The 23217-nt window shown below is 38.9% G+C and overlaps 1 protein-coding gene across 9 annotated transcripts in view; it reads right to left on the bottom strand.

Moving 5' to 3' along the window:
• Window positions 1–23217, bottom strand: part of ROBO1 (roundabout guidance receptor 1) — a 1191004-nt gene that overhangs the window by 15019 nt on the left and 1152768 nt on the right. For 7 of the 9 annotated variants that reach the window (XM_044251144.1, XM_044251142.1, XM_044251145.1 and 4 more), the window contains 6 exons: window positions 22007–22342; window positions 19877–19984; window positions 17047–17191; window positions 13665–13913; window positions 4101–4507; window positions 694–846 (listed from right to left, as the gene is read on the bottom strand). In XM_044251144.1, the coding sequence (XP_044107079.1) occupies window positions 694–846; window positions 4101–4507; window positions 13665–13913; window positions 17047–17191; window positions 19877–19984; window positions 22007–22342 (1398 nt within the window). The remainder of the gene's footprint in view (window positions 1–693; window positions 847–4100; window positions 4508–13664; window positions 13914–17046; window positions 17192–19876; window positions 19985–22006; window positions 22343–23217) is intronic. The other 2 variants (XM_044251149.1, XM_044251150.1) reach the window with 1 other exon arrangement.

Here is a 23217-nt window from a genome sequence, read left to right on the forward strand (position 1 = left end):
AGCATTACCTTCTCAGTGAGCGTCGATACCGTGTGAAGGCATGAAGGAAGATGATTCGATTTGCCTTTTGGTGCACAAAATAATGCTAACACCCCCAGAGTTAGAATTAATATTCAGATGAGTTTATTGTCTTCTATTCGAATGCAAAATTCCAAAAGGAAGCCAAAAACCAGGATGGTTTGGACGATTTCTCAGGGAATGTGAGGAAAGTTAATTCTCTGTCATTATTACTTCAACTACAATGATGTCTGTTCGCAACAACAAAATAACTTTTTTTTTTTTTTTTAAGATTTTATTTTTATTTATTTGACAGACAGAGATCACAAGTAGGCAGAGAGGCAGGCAGAGAGAGAGGGAGAAGCAGGCTCGCCACTGAACAGAGAGCCCGATGCGGGGCTCAATGGAGGGGCAGAGGCTTAAACCCACTGAGCCACCCATGTGCCCCCAAAATAACCTTTTAAAGATAATAAAAATATGCACTGATCTTAGCTTCTTAAAGAACCCTCTTATTAGAAGGACCAAAGATGCTTGACAAGATATGAAAGTCGATCACTGCTATTAAGTTATAGGAGGCTTACTGTTAATGAATTTTTAATGTAATTCCTAATGCCAATGGACGCATTTTCTAGTCCTAGAGAGCCAGGGTAAACAAGCGAGATTCATAGATGTTTTCATGTGTTTCAATGGACTTACCATCTGTGTAGGCTTCTCTGCGCAGATGTCCTGGCTGGTGTTTTTGCTTCTTGGCGGGTCTGGCCTTCTGCATTACGGCGGCACTCATGTTGCTGTCTGTAGAAACAGGACTTGTGGGTCGAGGGCACTGGGATGCATGAAAATGTCGGCGGCCTGAGTAAAAAAAAAAATAAATAAATCAGAGCCAAACTCATCTATGTATTTTAATTATAACATTAAATAAGAAAAAGAAAATATTAGGGCTAGAAGCATCCCTAATTTCCTAAAAATAGCTTTAAATAAACTATTCCAGCCAATACTAGGATTTTTGTCATTCTGCCTAACCCATTCACTGGGGGGAGGGGGACACTGAAAAATTTTTCCAGCTTTTTTTTCTTTTTAACCGTAGTACTTTAATTCCATTAAAGTTCTTGACACCACTTATTAAAGAAAACCATCCTGATTACTTTTTAAAAAAATTTTATTTTATTTATTTGACACAGAGAGAAAGAGAGCACAAGCAGGGGGAGCAGCAGGCAGAGGGAGAAGCAGGCTCCCGGATGAGCTAGGAGTTGCATGTGGAACTCGATCTCAGGACCTTGAGATCATGACTTGACCTGAAGGCAGATACGCAACTGACTGAGCTACCCGGGCACCCAAACATCCCAATTACTTTTGCAACTAACTTCACTAAAGTGTTATTAGTAAACAAAAATATTAATTAGATTTTTGCACAGTATATTCAATGCACATTATTTTCTCAAGGGAATCCCCAAAGTCCTTAAGAAATTCATGTTCTAAGAGTGAGCAGTACTAGACACATCCCTTATGTTAATTAAATATATTTTTATGTGATTCTTTGAAGGCAGACACCTAATATCAATACATTCAGAGGTATATCCTCTTCGGGAGGCCTGAAATTAAAGCTAGCTCACATATTTAGACCTGTCCAAAGTTACTTAGATGCCTTTTCTTTCACTAGATGTTTACCTGCTGCTTCTGGATAAAGCGACCCCTCCAGAAACTTCTACATTTCTTGGTAGTAGCAGAGGCGGTTTTGGTTTTTTCATTTTGGAGGGACAATATTTGCAGGTACAAGTGATAAATGAATTAGACACAGTGCATCTCAGAGCCTCCCCCATTTTCTGTCTGTCTTACAGAGATGTGATTCCACGATGGCACAAAATATTTATTCCAACACAGCAAAGGAAATCTCGGCCCTACTTGACTTTCATTATTCTGCTTTTTAGAAATTCCAGACACACAGAGCTGGAACTTTTTGCTGTACTGTAAGAAACTTCAAATAGACCTACACAGCACATCTTTTGGCTAGAGACAGGAGAAGCCACATATAGTGGAATCAACATACGTAAAAATGTTAACTGACTTATATTAAACAATATTCATTAACGCGGCCAAGTGAGAAGCAATTTGATTGGATTATTCATTCATATTAACCTCAAGGCATATGATCAGCACACCCTCTCTTGAGAATAACATTTTAAGAGGCAGAGGCCAATGCATGTTTAGTTCATTATAATTATGAGCCCAACGAAAACCGGAAGTGCCAGGGGCGCCTGGGGGGCTCAGTGGGTTAAAGCCTCTGCCTTCTGCTCAGGTCATGATCCCAGGGTTCTGGGATCGAGCCCCACGTTAGGCTCTCTGCTCCGCAGGGAACCTGCTTTCTCCCCTCTCTCTCTCTGCCTGCCTCTCTGCCTACTTGTGATTTCTCTCTGTCAAATAAATAAAATCTTTAAAAAAAAAAAAAAAAGAAAAGAAAACCGGAAGTGCCACTAAATTACAATGCGGTAAAATATTAAACCAAACTCTCCTAGCTATGATGGAGACTGTTACAATTAAAGTTACATATCCATGAAAAGAGAGGATTAGGCCTGAGACTGAGCACATTACTCATTCTATTGTGTTAAGCCATCTACTGTTCGGAGACCCTGAGGCATCCAGTCGTTTACAGATGAATTTTTAACATTATTTCTATGTTTTGTTGATTTAATGAACTGAAGCACACCTTTAATGTAATCTGAGGCAGTAGTTCGAAACGCTTAATTTCACTTTATTTTTTTTAAGATTAAAAAATAAGTAGAAATAAAAGCTATGTATGTACACAGTTACATGTTATTTATTGAGAAAGATCGGTAGTTTGGGGTAGTTATTTTATTACATTCAGTAGGGACTGAGGGAAAAAAAGGAATTTGGTTGAATTTCATAAAATATTGGTGTGGCCGAAATAAATACATATTTTACAATAATAGATTGTGGAGTACTAAACTACTTCTTTCCTATAACACACTCTTGATCAAAAACACATAGAAACAGTCTTAATTTCTCAGAATACATTCTACAAATGATAAAAAATAATGACCAATCCAGTGCCTGAAAAGAATAGGGAAAACTACCAATGGGATAGTTCCTAAACTAAGAAAAATAAAACAACAAATTCAGATAGTAAATTATTGATGTGTTGTGATAGTCTTTTACTTCTCAGAAACGTATGCCTTGCTGGCCACAGTATTTTACTCTACCATTTGTATGTTTTTATATATACACAATGTGTATATGAATGTATACTATGTATATATTCCAGCCTACAGAAATAAATGTCATGTGATAAATCTTTGACTTTAATTTAAATTATTTCCTTTTTCATACTATTTATTCTCCAAACAAGGTTGGGAATAGGTAATCAATAAAAATGGGTTCAAACATAAGAACAGATAGATGATTATTATAAACAGGGTACTGGCAATGAAAACGGAAAATGGAAAAAAATATATATAAGCAGTTGGAATAACTGCTATCCGAATTGCTAGATTAAAAATGTTTGCTTTAAATATGAAACATCTATGCTTGAGAATGTATGCATATCACACACATCCTTCCATCTTACCAATTAAATTAATATTCTCATGGAGAGAACATGAAGAGAATGGGGCTAAGGAGAAATAGCCCATTTTCCAATGGTTGAGTGCCCCCCTGATATTTATTTATTTCTCCTAGAGAATTTCTAATTAAATAGAAAGAGACTTATCACAGTGAATCTTATTTTGGTTACTTTCTACACCTCAGAAAAACTGTAACACAAACCTCATCTGACTAGAGGCACACCTAAAGAAATTGTACACATATCTGCTATGACTTCCATAAAAACAAGGACTTCCCATGGAGCTTCCTTCACATTATATAGGATTTATTAAATTAAAATAAGCTCAGAGATTTAAAAAGCCTTGTCCAGATAAACGGAATAACCAAGCTGTGTCATATGACTGGATCTTGGGTTTCCTCAGGCAGCAAATAAAAGACAGTAAGAATAGCTACATTTCACACTGGACACAGATCCTAGGCAATAATCATCAACTGATATGGACCCATCGAGTCTTCTTTTCCAGCTTGGTGACAAGTGCAGAACTTACCAGAAGCATCCTGCATTTGACGACGTGCCACTTTCAGACCAGCATACTCCGCAGCTGCTGCCACTGCCTGGGCAAAATCGGCATCGGTGAAGAAGGAGCCGTCGGAAGAACTCACGCTGGAGCGTCCACTGGAAATGTTGTCCTCCTCTGAGGCTGAGCCCCAGCCATTGATCATGGACCCAGTGACAGAGCTCTCAAGGTCCCCCACACTGGAGGCAGGGGTCTGCTCAAGGCCACGTAACAAAAGCCGTCTGGTCTGCATCTTGGCGACTTCCATGTCTGCTTCATCTTCTTCCTCTTCTGGCGCATCCGTATCCATATCTGAGACAAGAGGTCCTGAAATGTAGCCGTAGGTATGTGGTGGGGAAATCGGTCGTGGTGGTGGAGGGGGGCTCACCGGCTGCCGTCTGCAGGAAGACGGAAAACAGGTTTGGCTCGGCTCATTTTTGGGACATACACAAAATACATTAACCAGGAGATTCACAAGTACACTGATTTGACTGTTGCTTCTGTGGAGCTCATTTAACCAAGCTGGGCTTCCTCTCAATTCAAGTTTAACAGAAATATCTTCAGCTACCTATAAGTCTTCTTAATGTTTCATGATTTGGATGATATTCAATTAAAATAGGAAAAGTAATACATACCTTGGAAACATATGCCTATGCATTTGTCTTAAAGTTTACTGAATAATAATCACAGATTATTATTACCAAAGACAACAGACATCAGTTCTGGAACAGATGCTCCATAAACATGTTTATTCCCCTTTATTTCATTTCCACCTTTACCATTACAAGCAAATGGACTCATTCATAGTGACTTTAGAGAGTAGAATTCCATAGGATGAAACAATTATATATTCAGCATATGACACAGATTCCTATAGATTTTATTCCATTAAAATAAAAGTCTATGGAAGCCAGGAGCATTGTTTTTCTCTGAATTAGTCACCAAATTTAATAAGGTACTTTTATACCTATCATTTTTATCATTATTCCACCTATCTGTTAAATAAAATGCTCAAAGGTATTTTTCCTGATACCTTGAAATTAATTAAGGACCAAGGTTGGGGACAATGTGAGCAGTATTCTACAAGGTAAGCTCACAGCTACCAATAACTACTTTCAGTCATCTCTTCAGAGATCCAGAGAATGATACTGGCTAAAAGCCTTCCTTCTACCACCATCCAACACTGTCACCCACGGTGAGGGTAAGAGAAGATAGTGTTTTGACCTCAGTGTAAAGAATGGATGGTGGAAAGAAGTTATTCCCAAGGGGGTAGAATGCCAAGAGATTAACTCCTAATTTAGGAAAGTGCCTGACCGAAAGGAAGCTATACAGTGATTTCCAGTTAAGGGACTGCTTAGTCAGTGACCTGCTCAACAGTCCCCGTGTTCTCTAAGCAAGATTAAAGAGATGATACAAGGGGGATTGCCATTTGGAAGAGTCATAACAACACCTCTTCAAATTCTGTGCCTTCAAGAGGTAAGGAGGGTGGATTCCACACAACTGTGCCAAGCTGAGCATGAGACTAGATGGTAGTTAGATCAGGTTCTAGCATCATCTGGCTACCTCCACGGTTTAGGAAGCTAGGAAAGGTGTAATCCACCCGGGAATGTGGCTAAATTGTTCAAGGACTACAGATGCCTAGAGATGCCGCTCAAAATAGAGTCCTTCATCAGTGAGTAACTTAGTTCCAGCCCATCTCTCTCACCAACCTTATCATACTCAGAGAGCGAGACAGGACAGAATAGTCACTGGGGCTGGCCAAGGAGAAGACTGGTTCCTCGTCTAGTCTGCCATGCCCTCACACTTAGGAGAAGAGGGAGGAGGACAACCAAGGTTAAAAGCAGAGACTACCATCTTCCTCCATGCTGCCATAGCCACAGACGGGGACAGTCTGCAAAGGACATCCGCAAGTGCATGATGATGGTTTTTACAATAAACAGAACTAGAATTCAAGAGACAATTAAAAGGAAAAAAAAAAGATTCAAACAAAAAAACAGACTCTTAACTATAGAGAACAAATGGAATCAGCGGGGAGTTCGGGGAGGACAGGTGATGAGGAAGGAAAGAGGCCACCTGCTGTGATGAGCACCAGGTGACGTATGGAAGTGTTGAGTCACTATACTGAACACCTGAAACTAATATAACACAGTATGTTAACGACAATGGAATTAAAATAAAAAAAAAATTAATAGGATTGAGCCTCAAGTTAAAGAAAGCCTCCAAACCGAACCATGGAGGATCTGGTCAAAATCTAACAAAGGGACCTACTATGGAGAAGAATAGGGAAGTTCAATATAGCAATATGGCTTTGAGGGTGAGATGCCAGTGGCTCAAAGAAAAGTTTTGTGCTTTTTAATTCAATGAATTGAGACACTTCAATAAGTATATTTTGTTACCACAAATGGAAAGCATTAAAAATACATTATTATTAAGAATACTACGATTAACTAATTTATTGAGCATCTACTTTGTGACTAAGTATATTTTACAATGTGAATTCATTTTGATTCTTGCAACAGCTTTCCAAGGTACTGCTTTTATTACCATTCTACAGATGAAGACATCGAAATTCAGAGACATTAAGGACCTTGCCAAAGTTCCCACAGCGAGTAGGTATTAAATGTAGACTTTAATCTCACATTTCATTTCCCAGGTCATGACCTTTCTTCTAGGAATGGTGTTATTACACACACACACACACATACACACACATACGCACATATAATACATACTATAATAATTTATAAATAAATACGTACATATACACACAGTTCTTTAACATAATGTACTATTTTTTATTTCTGGGTGTTTTCTAATACATCTGTGTGTGGCAATAGAAGAAATATGAAGAATATCCCAAAGCTGAAGTTATTTAAGATGGGTAATTGTTATTTAAAATGGGTAATTGTTTCAATATGGAGTGTGTTATACACATAGGAGGAAAACCTTTGTTTAATTTGGTTGCAATAAAATACCATATTTAAAAGTCAATTTACGATCTTTGTCAGCATGCCCATCCAAAATACCACAAGAAACATATTTTTTTTAAAGACATGTAAGACTTTCTAGCATAAAGAGGACTATTCTGACCATCAATACAGGGATGTAGAACAGCCAACTTGACTATGAAAGGAAGCCAGCATTGTTGTATTTGGATACTTCACATTCTGTAGAGCAAAAACATCTTCATGTTCAAAAAGGGCTGGCTTTTAACTACTGTCACCCTGTGCAAATGCTGGGGAAAGAGAGAAAAATTTATTCAAACCATCTGTAAATAAGGCAAGCCCAGGGAATGTGTGATAAACATGTACAGTTTGAAATATGTAATATATTCTATTTGAAAACAAAAAGCTATTTCAAGATGCTGCACTCAAGTGGGACTTGCCACAAATGAACCTCAACCCTCTAGATTTTTCTCCCTGAGGGGTTCCAACATCTTCTGAAATAATGTACAAGTATATGACTGCAAATCACAACACTCTAGGCTCCTGCAAAAATGATGTCTTCATAAACATGTTTGAGAGAAGGCAGGAACAATGCCATTAATTTATGAAAGCAGATATTTATATAGTTCACCACATACCATTTACCAGACAAAAGACAAAGGGGGAAAAATGTGTACCTTGGAGATTTTTTCTGAAACTGGCATAGAATCGATACTTTGTATGGTTAACCCTTACCTGGTTTGTAAATAGACAAGATACTTAATTTTCCCTTGCCTTTTTACGGTCTTTTCTTTCTAAATGTACCATATTCACTTTGTCTGCCCCATACATGAAAACTACTTTTACTTTTCAAAAAGTTTTTGCTAAATATCAACTACAGGAAGCTCTGTAGTATCAGACCCTTTTTGAAACAATATATGCAAATAAGTTTAATTATATCATTTTCGTAGTTATTGTTTGAAAAGAGACAAGAAAGATTCCTATTATGTTGGTCACCTAGTTTACCCAGTTTTAGACAAAGAGAGAATATCTAGAAGCTCATTAGAATGCCAAAATTGCAATATCCATATTAAAGCAGTCTAAAATGTTTAATTAAATATTGTAGATATATAATGGTTTTAGTTCAGTAATTTATTATTAATTTAGACCACACTGTTTGTTTATGCCTCTAATCAATAAACATAACAGTAAAAAATGTATTCAATTAAAAAAAATGTATTCATTCTTTAAGCATTTACTCTGTCTCTATTACCATGAGACTGCTAGGTTCCAAGAACAAAGGAATCACAAGAGCTTGGGGAATGCTTTATACTCTAAGTGATAAAAGGATTTGACTTTAAGGCACACATACTCAATAAAGCTGACTATATATCAGGACACAGCAGAGTATACTTTGCAAAAAGGTCCAGGACAGTATCTTCCATTCCAACACTCTTCTGGGATGAGAACTTGCCACTCCCCCATCAGGTGAGGGAATTTAGTTCTACACTCAGGAATCTCAGTGGACCCGGTGACAGAATCCGGCAAAAGGGTGATGGTGTCAGTTCTGAGTAGAGCTCTTATCTGGCCCAGAAACTTCTTCTTCCTGCCTTCTTGGAAGCCTATCTCCATGTAAGAGGCGCCGCTACCCTGAGATCCCCGAGTTATGAGAAGCCTCGGCTAGTGAAGACACCCCAGAGGATGAGACCCAACGTGGAGACAGAGAGAAGCTATGGAGTGCGGAGACATCAGAAACATGAGTAAAGAAACTAACCTGAGAGTAAATCTTCCAGCCCCAACAGACCACATGAATCCACGTGGATTAGAGATGAGGTGCCCAGGTGAATCCTTTCTGAATTCCCAATTTGTGGAATTGTGAGTAAAAGAAAATGGTTGTTTCAGGTAACTAAATTTTAAAGGAGTTTTCTAGGCAGCAATAGAAAGAGGAACTTGAGCACCACGTTAGAAATTCAGCTAAATAAAATAGATTTGCTCCTTGCCTAAAGGGATTCCTAATCTAGTAAAGGAGACATACGGTGAATCAGGTGTGCAATGATAATGCGGTATCCACAAGGAGAGGAGGTCGAAGGTGTTATGGGAACACATAGAACTGGCTCCTTTCTCAGAACTGGGACATCAGAAAAATATCCTACGGAGAGTATCTGACGTTTTACTTTGGTTCTCAAAGATACATAAGCCTTAGTTTCAAAAAAGAGAGGGGATAATGGTGTTCCAGGAAAACGGGATGGCACAGGAAAAAGACCTCAAGGTGGGTGACCAAGTATTCATTCCTGGAACTGGAAGAAATGTAGAGTGAAAGCACCATGAACGGAGAAGAGGTGAGTGGCGATGAATAAGGATGGGAAGGCGTGCAGGGGTCAGATCACAAAGGGCCTTGATTGCTACATTAGGGAATCTTGCCTTCATTCTAAGGGAAATGGGAAGCCACTGAGAGATTTTAAGCAACAGAGAGGCTTGATCAGTGTTGCATTTCAGGAAAATGCCTCTGCACAGGCTGCAGTTGGAAAATTAGATTGAAGAAGGGGCAAGGCTAAAGGCGACCAGACCACTTACGGACCATTACAGTAATATGGGCAAGAGAAAATGGCTGTCGGAAGTAGGAAAGTGCCTTTCTGGCTGAAGATATGTGTATTGTTCTGAGTGATATTTAAGCAGCTGAAATCTACAGAGATGAGGAGTTGGATAGAAGGGTCTGATGCTCAGAATGAAATCTGCAGAGAAACAGCCATCTATCTTTAATGAGTACGTCATTAGGGGCATGGCAGGATGATGAGAATCAGAAGCCATCTGCTGATGGGCCAGGCATCCAAATAGGTCAAGGGTTTGAGAAGAAGCTTCACTCAAAGACTTAACTAGAGACGAGAATTACAGCATTGTATATAGTATCAAAAACGTAGACTTAACGTAAATGTCCAACCTTAAGGAATTATTTAAGTAAATCACAGTATACTTCTGTTTAACATGAATATCTAAATAAAAAGTTACTACCATGGATAAATATACCATTCAGTGAAAAGATTATTGTCACATATCGGCATATCACAAGTTCAAAGCGACGTGAGCACACGCAGAGATGAAAGACTGAGAAGATCTGTACTGAGGTCTCAACAGTGACTATCTCTGACTACACGGATCGTTGGGACTTTTTGTCTTTTTATTTATTTTATCCATATTTTCAAATATTTCTACAGTAAACATGTAGAGTATACCTTCATCTTAAAAGAACAGTAATTGTTGTTGTTGTTCAGTGGACTTCATTTACGTATTAGCACCCAGTGTTATTTCCAGCAACACTCCTGGAAATAAAAGTCTTAATACCTACATGGACCGAAAATCATTATTTCAAAAAGGCTGTATATAACTCAACAGGATTTTAAGTGCAGATAACCAAAGCATTTGTGTTCATTTTCATTTTGAGTTCACAGAAGTATCCATCCCCCCTAAAACAGCAAGGGTGTTTTGATTCTGTGGCATCCGATTCCTCTCATCAAATACTTACGGATGTAAGCTTTGCGTCCCCTCAATGACATGAGTAAGACGTGAGCTCTGCCCTCAAAGGGCTTTTACTTTAAAGAAGGAAACAGGCATACGAAGAGCAAACACAAATGCACCGTGAAAACTGATTCACGGGGTTGCAAGACTGTGTACGGACTGTTGTGTAGAGAAAAGAAAAGCATTGGCTGAAATTTGCCAGGCAGTGGCATGGAAGTTTCACAGAGGGGATGAGTTTTAACAGGGCCTGGGAGGATGAGAAGCACTTGGCCCTGCAATGGAAGCAGCAGCATGTGCTAACACATGGGGGCCCAGCTACGGCACTAGACATGTGCGGCAAGGCCGTGACCGGCAAGAGCGCCCGCCATTCCTGCCACCACCAGATGGCCCTCCTGGGTCAGGAAGTGGCAGTGCTGACCAGCTGTTGGTGAATTTAAGGCAAAGTCACGGAATTTCTAAACAAGTCGTTAGAAAAGAAGGTGTGTGGAGAGACTGGGAGGGAAGAGGGAAGTAAAGCGGGAAGGACTGTGAAAAGCTTTGACCATGGGGCTGAAGAGCGGGACCTGACTCTGCATGAGGGGACACGTTCCCAGGCTGCTTGTGTGTCCAGAAAGATAACGTGGAGGGCAGCCAGGAAAGGGGAACTATGAGGAATAGAGACCAGTTCAAGGATATGGCAGCATTTCCGGGGCTAGGGATGGAGGGTCTGCCGTAGCAGCTATGGGAATGGAAACAGGAGCGTAAAAAAAGGTATTTTGAAGTCAGAAATGAAGGGTTTATGAATAACTTAATTTGGGGAATGGTAGGAAGATAGCAGAAGAAATGAAACAATAGGATAATTAAGCTGATTGTAAAATGGCAACTAGTTTTTTATGACTTTTGGCTATTTTTATTTTATTACATTATATTTTTAAGATTTTATTACATATATATTTTTAAGATTTTATTTATTCATTTGAGAGTAGGGGGCGCGGAGAGTGAGCACGAACATGGAGAGAGGCAGAGGGAGAGGGAGAAGCAGGGTCCCTGCTGAGTGGGGAGCCTGACTCGGGGCTCGATCCTAGGACCCTGAGATCATGGTCTGAGTTGAAGTCAGATGCTTAACCCACTGAGCCACTCAGGCACCTGGGCTATTTTATTTTTAATATTGTTGTTCAAATAAATAAGGATTAATGATTTTAAACATAGTAGCCAACAAAGGGGGAAATTAAACAAGTTTGAAAGGTCAAGTTCAAAGACAAAGAAGGCTTTGGACAAGTGGAGTGTGAGATGGCCAAGTGCAAATATCACTGTGGTGCTCAGGAAAAAGGGTGGCCTGCTTAAATAAATTGGAAAGCCATCAGAATACAAGTAATTGTCAGACCAAGCAAGGGAGTGATGGCATAAAGGTAAGGACAGCAGGAAACTCATATTTGTTGAATATTTCCCTAACTTCAGATACTTCCCATACATTATCTCATTTGATTCCCATAACAACCTATAAAATCGCCAACACTACATAAAGCTTATGTATGCTAAAGATGGAAAAGTCTTTAGATTGACCATTAGGAGGTTATTTTCAGTGGATCAATGGAAACAAAATGGCGGGTCAGAGTGCAGTGGGCTGAGGCATGACTGGGAATGAATACGGCAGCGTTGATGAAACAGCCCTAAGGAGTAGGGGAGAAGGAAAGCACAATACCTAGAATGGGAGGCTAAGAAAGGGGAACATTTAACAGCAGGAGAATTAATGGTGAAGAGAGAGAACAACGGGAGGAAGAGGCCGAGAAGTCAGGATAGAGAAGGGTGAACTGATTTTGATGATTTAAGGACGGGAGAAAGGACGACATGAGGAACACAGAACGAGGGGGTTGCCAGGAGGATACTGCCTGCCCCTTACAACACAGCAGGGAATGGTGGGAAAATAGGTAATGGGAAAGAATGAAAGGAAAACGATGAGGTATTTCAGAAGTAAGAGCTTCTATTACCCCTTATTTGCCTCAGATAAGAGGGAAAGAGATGGTCTGCGACCTTGATAGGGAAAAGAGATAGATGCCTTATTCTCAATCTCCATGAAGTTTCACGGGTTAACACTATTAAAGATAAATGCATGGCAGTCCAAATTCCCCCTTGTCCCAGAGAGGAAAGCTTAACTACCTCCTTCATTTCAGAGAGTATGTGATTTGAATTTGTTAAGAACGTTTTACTGATAGAATAATTAATACGCATGGCAAGTTCTATTTTTAATCCATAGAATTCAAGCAGAATATATGAGAATATGTTATTCATTCAAGAAAAACTCAAGGACGATCTTCCAAGGCAAGTAATACACTCAGTTTCAAATGATATTAGGAACACAGTAAGTTTTGTATATATATAAATTTATATGTATAAAATATAATGCATCATGGGTAATGAAATAGTACAAACAAAATCATCAACAAAGAGAGAAGAGCTAACATGATGCAGTAATAGCTTTTATGTGGTAAAAATGACAAGTGAAGTATTTATTTGTGTCTAACAAAAACGTATTGGTCAGCAATGCTGAATTTTTGGTTACACGCATACACACACACACACACACACTCACACACTATTTAGGAAACTGGACAAAAGGGTCTCCGACCTAATATCCCAACCAAAATAAAGGTACGTGTGGTCAAAGTGAAATAAATACACCAAGCTCATTCTTTTGCAACTGTAGAACTATGAGGCAAGAATCGTTCTGCAGACATCATTTCAAAAGACAGGAGAAAATCTATTCTCCACAGCCCAAAGCAGTGACTCACCCACGCATAAGGAAAACCAAGACGCCAAAAAAGGCATCATCAAAAAAATGCTATACGAATAGCAGCCCATATATCTACTACATGATCTCCATGTGTTTACGAATGCAATTATCATAAGTGGGTGAGTATTAAAGCACATTATTTTATGGTTGCAAGTTCACTGGGATCAATTAATCTCAGGTGCTGGTCAACAATATTCCTTGCTATGTTAATTACTGAGGCTTACTGCATGATGGTCCTGGAAGAAAGGCTATGTGACATGAAAATTACCTCCTATAATAGCATTCTACAAATGCCACTTAAGAGGGGAAATTATCTGATTTGTCAGCAAGAGGCTAGGGATGGCGTACCTCCTGTCGGGCTGGTGCTGCATGTGGCCCATCTCCTCTGGGCAGTCCTGTAACATGGGCTGGAGCTCTTCTTGCGGGGAGGGGGTCAGAGTGGCAGTGGACTGATGGCTATAAGACACGGCAGCTGGAGAAGAAGCCGCTCCCCGCACAGGGGGAGTGGGGCCTCGTTCATCGTCCTCCTCTTCTAGCTCATCCTGTTGCAAATACATCCTTGCTGGTGGGACGGGACACGGCATTTCCTGGTCATAGCTAAAACACATGATAAGCCCACTTAGATTGACTTCAGGCTATGCAAAGAAACTATTTGTATTGTTAGTGGAATATCAGCTTTGAATTGCTTCTTTAACCGGAATGTTCTGAGCCACGCTGAGGGAGTACTGCTAGAAAGAAAACAAAAAAACAAAAAGCAAACAAACAAAAAAACACTCCACTTGGCGCCTGGGTGGCTCAGTCGGTTAAGTGTCTGCCTTCGGCTCAGGTCATGATCTCTGGGACCTGGGATCCAGCCCCAAGTCAGGCTGCTTGCTCAGGGAGGTAGTGTGCTTCTCCCTCTGACCCTGTCCCTTGCTTGTGTTCTCTCTCTCTCAATTAAATAATCTTCAAAAGAAATAGTTCACTATCACCAAGGTTGGTGAGTGCTACATATAATATTTTTTTCTCTGAGTGATTACAATTTACATTAGCATATTACAGGCTCTGAGAAGTTACTCAATAAAGTCATCTGTTTAATGCATTTTAACTTTGTACTTCCAAAATGTGTAGCATAGTCTAGTCCTCTGCTTCAACATGGTATCTTAAAAGACGATTCAGGGATGGTCCTACAGATGACCCAGAGATGATGTGTTAACCTCTGAGAAAAATTATTCTTAAAAATAATTTCTTGAAAATCCACCTTTTCTCTGAAATTATAATAGATTTGTTATTTCTTCAGTTGAGCACACAATCAAGGAGTTGGCTTACGTTTAGGATGTTGAATAAAAAACACAATAAATAAAAAGAGTCAATAAACAATAAAATGCCCTACTATTCCTCTGCTAGAGCTGTGTGGAAACTCTAGATGGGGCTGGGAAACATTCATGCCTTTCTCTTTTCTCTCACCCCGGGGCAGATGGTTATTGATTCAAATGGCAGTAATTTACTGCATTATATAAATTGTGTTCATGTTACCCTTCTCTCTCATTCACTCTCCACCACCCGCCTTGTTCACCTGAACTCAGGAAACTTGATGCTCTTATAACATGATTTCTTTGTGTCTTCCTTCACTTTACCCATTCCACTACTTTCCTTGGCCACTTTTTCTATGTCTCCTGTTTCAACAAAATAACAGCAATTTGTGCACTCTTCTAAACTAGAAATCTTGTGTCTTCTTGCTTTATTCCTCTCTCTTCTACCTTGAACTCTTCCCTGGTTCACCTCTGTTTCCTTTCTAAAAATCTCCAAAATCTATTATCTTTCTAAAATCTGTTGCAAGGGCTTTTGCAATAACCTTTTAACTGATCTCTTTGTCTCCAGTCACTCTACCCTTCTGAATCCTCACAGTGCTTCCAAAATTATTTTATTATAATAATACATCACTCTCTGATCATTCATTTGCTGCACCGTAGTACAGAGCCCCGTAACTGATTAGAGAGAAATATACAAATACCTAAAATAAGACATTCAAGTACCTGTATAACCTGGCTTTCACCCACCTTCCCAACTTGCTCTCCCTCCCTCCCACTGATGCATCTTAGTCCTCCAGGAGGGCACATCTCTCTGTGGTCACAATGGCCATAAAAATCCTCCTCCTCTTGATTGAGAACCATATCATTTGTCAAAGTCAAGCACAAAAGCCAACGGATCAGGAAACCTTTATTCTTCCCACTTAGAATCAGTCTCTCCCTTCAGGGCACAGTTGCATCTCCTGTAAGGTTTTAAAAAACTATATCCACCTCCTTCATTTTAGTCCCTTTTCTGGTAGACTAAAATAGCAATGAATGTTAATAGAGCCTAGAAAATGACTTTTTTAAAAATATAGTCATTTCTCCATTTTTGTAGATTCTATACTTACAAAGTCGCCTCCTTGCTAAAATTTATTTGTAACCCAAAGTCAATACTCACAGTGAAGCATCTGAGTCACCCCACCTTCTTGTGTCAGCTTTCACACAAGTGTCCTTCTCTCAGTCTATCTCCTGACACATTGTTCTCAGATTTTTTTCTTTATATTGATAACTTCCCGGTTTAAGGAGCCCCCAAGGATAGAGCTTTAGGGTGATCTAGTGTTTCTAAGTGCAAAAAGGCTATGACTTGCCCTAGTAGAGAAAATATGTGCCTTAGAGAAGCTTTGCTCAGGAATGACCTGACCTGGCACCGCTGGCTGTGAGCTCAATGTAAATGAACCAACAATACATATTGCATAAGGTGTCTTTGAACAAAAACACACATAAAACAAGATTATGCATGGATCAGGTGACAAAAATGTGTGGCCAGAGACTTGCAGGAACCTATCCCTGTATTTTCCCTCAGAGTAATAGCTCAGTATTCGCTAATTAAATGACTGGAAAAACAAAGGTACAGAGCTTTGTTTCCCAACATACTTGGATCTATAAAACTATTTTTTGTGTATAGAGAATGAAAGAACATTGTCTTTATTTCTACAACAGTCACTAAAAAGACCGTATTTTCAGGTAGATTTTATTTATTTTTTATTAATTCTCTATGTCAAGTGAGTTCTCCTCCATTGATCATACCAGTGAAACATCTGTTTTGTTTTATTGGTACGGTTTTATAGAACCTGGCGTGAGAGCAAAACATACGTTCTTATTGCTCTCACATGATATGATTATCTGCACTAGTTGAATCCTTGTGAGAAACAATTCAGTGAGTTTGAAGTCCCACAGTTTTCAGCATAATGTGGTAATATCTAAGAACAAACAAAAGTTTTCAGGACACCTTAGCTGTGGTATACATTTACACATTTATTTTATGAAAATTCAAGAATGTGCATTAGAAATCCTGATATTTGAAAATCATAAAGTCACATAGATATATGATCATATATATCATGATACATGTGATCTTGTATATATTTATACATATGATGGCACATGCAAATTACACATATATAAGATAAACATACATGTAAATTGTGTGTATGCTCCAATTCATAATTCTTTGTTCCAAAAGAAGCTTCCAAGGCATGAATTACTTTTTTTTTTTTTTTTTCTGGCAGCACGGAGGACGATTTTCAAATCCTCCTGACATAGCGATACTGTTTTCTTCAGAGACAAATGTTTGCAGACGTTGGGAATGATTCCCCTTGGAGATCTAGTTTAATAACTCCTTCATATTGGTTTAAAGAATCAGACGATTCCACTTACATCTGTTCTGAAATTCTTCTTACCTTTCATCTACGGAAACGCTGTACTCTTCACCGTTGCTGGGAGGCGGTGGGTGAGCTGGAGGCGGGGGAAGCAGGTCTGCCCAGTTCATGCCGCCCTGTTTCGGTACTTTCGGTGTCCGTGCCCCTTTCTTGTGCCCTTGACTCCCTTGAAAAGAAAGAAAGCCCAAGTCTTTCATTTCTGGCCTTTCAGGTTTTTCTATTATCCACAGGTGAATTATTTCCTGTAAATATGATCGTATAATTCATATATGCAGAAGCAGATAAATACCCTTTCTTTCATTAATCTTAACAGAACTTGGTACAATAGAAGGTGCAACGTATTGCCGAGTTTAACTGCCAAATAAGTAGCAAAAAAAGCAATAAAACCGCAAATGAATTTTACAAGTCATATCATTAATAGTGATCTTCTTACACCAATTAATTGCATTATGGATTATCACCTAAAACAAATGAGCTGTAGACATATTTTCTGAAGTGCCATTCTATTATTTAATTGCTGGAACCTAAAATACAATATGATACAGATACGATCTATTAGAGTTCCACTGTTGCATTAAATCACTGAATATATATAATTTGTACTTGTCCATTGAAATGTTTTAGGCACAATGAAATTACCAGTTTTTGTCAGAAAGGCAGGTGCAGATGAAAATTATTGCTGGAAGAACTAATACAAGTAACAACAAAAGAAGCAGAGAAATGATTTTTAAAAAGGGATAGAAGTGCTTCTCGTCCCAGTTTCTACAAAATTATGGCTTAGAGTAAAATGATGTTGCTTGAACATTTTTAGTAGTTTTAAATAACCCAATTACGCAAGTGCCCCTGTGTTCTGATTTTAGAGTTGGCATATTCTTTAAATGCAGGTAAGTGCACATTTTAGAGTACTCATTTAAAAAGTAAATTGGGGTCAGAAGATATTTGGGGATAAAATCATCTTTATCTTCCTCCTCCAATACGATACATTTTAGATTCTTACGGAAATTATGGATGACGATGAGCCTATAATTATTTTTCTCATATGATCCCTTAAAATTAGTGGATTTTCTTGGTCTTTTTATTTTTAACGTCTCTGGAACAGTTCCAGGTTACATGGTGCATGAAACAGGTCTTGGTATATTCAATGACCCTTATTTATTTATTTATTTTTAAGTCACTTGGGACTTTTTGGCCCAGTCACTGTGTGTTAAGCCAGATGTTCTTGAACTGGTATGTTACTGCACCAAGTATGGGTCAAGGGAATGGCTGTTAGTAATAAATTATGATTCTCAGGCCTCTACCTGGATGTCTCCATTCTCTCTTCCTTTACTCAGTTGTCACGTATTGGAAAGACTAGGCAAGAATCATGGACTTAACCCTACCCAGTGCCTTCCTCTTGATTTCTTGGTATGTATCTATTCTAATAACTCCCCATCTGTCCTAAGAGGCCTAACATTACAAATCTCTCCCACTTATCACTTTCTTGCTTCCTTCTTTCCCCTAATTAACACCAGACTATACATTTTTAAAATCTTTTTACCAAATAATAATAGGATACCAAATAATAACGAGCAGCAGAATACCAATATGTAGGTTTCTAAGCTGAGGGATGGAGAAAGTCAATTTAAAATGAACAACACAGAATCGTTTTAATCACAATAATCATAAAGTCATTATCCTCATGAAGGTATGATTTTCTAAGTGGTTAAGAATGCAAACATGAGACGGCATGAGATATCAAATATTAAAATGTTTTCTATGGTTTTCCCAAGAGTAAATCCTTTTAAAAATTCCAGTTAATTCAGGGATTCCTTATAAGATTTTGGTTGTTTAAAAAAAAAATCAATATACAGTAGAATAAGAGTAGATTTCAAAAGACAAAGAGGTATTTCTAAGCTCCTTTCATTCCACTAGGAGTAGTTTCAATCAGGGACAAAAAGTAGGCTGAACAATGCTAAATCAGCAATGCTGTCACCAAGGGGTGATGAGAAAATGCAAATGCCATATTCGTTACAGAAGAGGGGTAGAGACACTGCCTAAAAGCACCTCCCAGTAACTTCAGTCCGGGTACTGAGAGGTGATATTGTTACTCTCTCCTGCAGAAACATACTAGGGGCAAGATCAGTCGGTTCTGCTCTCGTTGTGCTGTGATGCGCCACATGTTAGTTCTAACAGTGAATTGCCTTTCATCAGGAAAACAGGACTTAAGTTCCAGCGAGGTCTCACTGGCAGTCCCTCTCAGGAGAACAGGTGGCAAACAGCTGCAACAGCAGGAAGGGAAAAGGCCTCACTGTGGTTTCGAAGGCTCTTACAGACCCAAGTTGGGAGGCTGCTTTCTGAGGTTTTAGGGCAGGAACTGAAGGAGAGTAGAAAGCTCATCAACGGAGGAAGGTTCTTGTTGTCCCTAGATCTCATGTTATTGTCTCTTAGGCCTGTGATTCTGCTCAAGTGTACTCAGATTTTATGTGCTGTATGTGTTTCAAACGGTAACCAATTTAGCAGATTAAGTGTATGCCCAGCATTTCCAGCTTTATTTTGGCCAAGGGCAAAAAAGAAGTTTCAAGTGACTTTAAAGTCTAGTCCATGCTTCTGGCTTTATAAAACTCCATTAACAAGGAGGAGAACGGGATCTTTAATCATTGTTACTAAGTAGAACATAAAATGGTTTAGTGAGTGAGTGAGTGGACTGTCAAATTGCAGAGGGTAAGACCCATGCCTGGAAAAATGCACATTATATAGAGTACATAGACATGCCATGTGTGTACATCAGTTCATAGCATTCAATCTGTAATTGTGGGATATACCATTTTTTTTAAAGGGGAGACTGATCTTCTCGTTGGTTCCCCATACTTACCAGATGTACTACTGCCCCGGTCCGAGCTGTTGTAGGATCCTCCTGTATTCTGGTCGTAGGATTGGTTGTATGGGATAGTTGGAGGAATTGTATCATTTGCTCGATAATCTAGACATTTCAGACGGAAGAAAAACAAACTTTCACTTTCTCTTGGATGCCTTAATCATTTACCAATCATTTACCAGCAATTAGGCTTTTAAGTTACCATGCTGATCACTTGCTAAATGTATAGAAGTGTAAAGGAGGAAAAAGTCAAGAAAAGATAGGCATGTCTCCTTTAATATTTATAAAATCCAGATTCTTTGCATCATCTCCTTTATATAAATCTGACTAAACATAGATATGTACAAATCATATGAAGGACTATTTCATCTCTCTAAAATATTTATAAATCAGCTAAGGCAGAAATCAGGATTACTTGACTTCTTAACTTGAAAAATGTAACAACGAAATCATTTTAGCCGTAAGAAACCAGGAAAATATCACGTCTGCAAACCATTTTAAAAAATTAAAAATAAAAAGCCCTGAAACTTGTCAGCAAGATGATATCTAATAAAAAAACATACCCATGAGAAGAAAACAAAGGCCATGGAAAGGCTCCTGATTACTTAGGCAAAGGTAAAAATCCAAATGGTAAACTTGCCACTGGAATGTACTGGGTAATAACCCATCAGTTTAGTTGCATCCTAGGTCTTTACTACAGTTGACACACCAAGTCTGTTACAAGCAATATAAACAATACACAAGAGCTCTGAAATATTTGTTCAGGGGCCTGTCAGACCTTTCCAAAGTGCACAGTAAAGCCACACACTAAAGAGGAATGACGTAACAATAGCTGGAAAGCCCACTGCCTCTCTTCATTGTCAGCCTTTGTCATGAGCTCGCACAAGAGTCTTAACAAATATTTACTGAACTGGGTTTTACGCCAATTGGGTGTTTTCTCAAACTTCGAAAAAAGCTGGATGACTGTACTGTTAAATTTAAATATGTGGGGTGCCTGTGGGGCTCACTGGGTTAAGCCTCTGCCTTCGGCTCAGGTCACAATCTCAGGGTCCTGGGATTGAGCCCCACATCGGGCTCTCTGCTCTGCGGGGAGCCTGCTTCCCCCCGCCCCCCCGCCTGCCTCTCTGCCTACTTGTGATCTCTGTCAAATAAATAAATGAAATCTTTAAAAAAATTTGAATATATAACACTAACTTAATCAAATGGGATGTTTGTCATCTCCAACTGTCATACACTTTATTTTTGAGGAAAATGGTCACAACTCAAGCCTAAAGAAAATAAATCTAGGCCTCTAATTATCTACAATAAGATGTGCCATTTACCTGGATGCTTGTGCAAAATTGCCCTGAACTATTCATATTAGAGGATGCTTTTCTTTTTTCTTTTATTTTTTTCCCGATCTACAGCTTTGCAAATCATGTTATTAAAGCAGTAGCCTAAAGGACTATAAAGAAATCAAATACTTACCTAGTCCAACTCACACATACTATAATAGAGAAGCATTCCCCTCAGGCTATAAAATACTGTTCCACTGTTTACCACTTCACAATTTACTTTAGGTTCTATCCTGACAGACGTCAATCAAGTCAACCAAGATGATTTAGGTTCAAAAATCATAGACTGCAGCAGTCTTAGTGACCGCATGAGGTAGGAGAAATTCAACAAATTGAACCACTTCTCCAGCGCAAGCTTAATTTGATTATTTTTCCTCAGTTTGATATAAAAATGCCATTCGTTTATATGACCATGTAGAAGCAATTATCTTACATTCTCGAGTGGAAAGAATGGGATAGTCTATTTATTTAAAATGTGCGGTATTGTGATGGTTGTACATCTGCCTTATGAATAAAAGATTGCGCTAAGCAATCCCTCACCTGCGATTCAATTTAAATTCATCTCAAAACCATTTGAAAATACTTATATAGTATTATAAAATCAATTTTCCGAGGTTATTGTTGTGCTAATTAACTCTTTGACACTGGAAATTTTGGAAACAAAGAACTAAGGAAACGCAAGGAACAAAAGAAGGATTTCATTGGCTCGTCCGGGAGACGTCTGGACCGGGAGTGCTGAAAGGTTAGGGGCGCCGAGACAGAAAAGGCTGGGGATAAAGGCAGAGCACTTCACCTTTGTTCAGCTTGTTTTGCTCCATGATGTTATACTGAATCGGGGCCACTTCCTGCTTCTGCTGCGCGGGCGGTTTCCAGTGCTTCTCGCTGGAGTCCCCGCTGCCATTGTTCATGTTGTTGCTGAGGTTGGACTGGATGAGCTGGGTGGTGGCGTAAGGGGTAGGCTGCCCTGATGGATTGACAAAACGCCCATCCTTCAGATTTGGGCTATTGAAGGTTTTCATCTCATTGATTTTGTTACTAAGGTCCACATCACCATAAACAGTTGACTCAGGGAGCATCAGATTTGTTTGTTTGTTTTCCAGTTGGTTGTTATAATTGGCTATACAATCCGCTACGTGCAACGGAGAGGAAAAGGAAAAAGTCATTCTGCATGGTTATTCCTTTTAGAGTTCTCTGTAAGTAGCTTCGTGAGGCACAATAAAATTGTTACGTAAAGTAAACAGGAGCTTAAACGCGGTCAATGAAAAGGGCTCGGTACTCATGGGCACTTTCTGAAGGAGGTAATGCGAAATTGAGGAAATGAGAGAGGACACAGAGCAATTATACAGGGACGAATTTTGAATTTGAATTTAAGATGATGTTCCTTTAACAATCCCATTAATAAAAATTTCACCTAAATAATACACACGTGAATATCTTCATGTGCCACATATGTATATTTTCTAATTTGGAATTACTGACCTCGCGGAAGCTACTAGTTAGTCACTGAAGCAACAGAACAAAGCATGTAGGCGGATAATCCAGACCAACCGTGGGGGAGGAATCTGCCTACCCATCCAAGAGCTTGAGATTTTAATATTCTACAAACTAACTCTATCAAAAGATATGAGGAACAGAGGTAAAGGGATAGTAAATAGCGTGTATGGTAATTTTACTGACTCTTCCCTTGGTCACGTAGAATAATCATTATCAGGGAAGGATAGTTCATAATCATTTTTTCATGGTTTCATAAAAGACACCCCAAGAAGTATAAAATGACAATAATGATGATAAAACGAACCACAAGTAGCCTGAATAATTTAATCAAAGAAAGCCTGAAATAATATCTAATTTGTCTACTATTTCAACGTCCCTCTAATTTGCTCCTCCTCCTTGAAGTATTAGGAAATGAAATAACTGATGGACTATTTAAAATTAAATAAATAGAAATATTTAAAGCCTGCAATTGAAAATATTAAAACAGCAGGAAGAGCTAAAATCATAATT

The sequence above is a fragment of the Neovison vison genome, chromosome 6, assembly GCF_020171115.1.
Source record: "Neovison vison isolate M4711 chromosome 6, ASM_NN_V1, whole genome shotgun sequence".
In the NCBI taxonomy this organism is placed as follows: Eukaryota; Metazoa; Chordata; class Mammalia; order Carnivora; family Mustelidae; genus Neogale; species Neogale vison.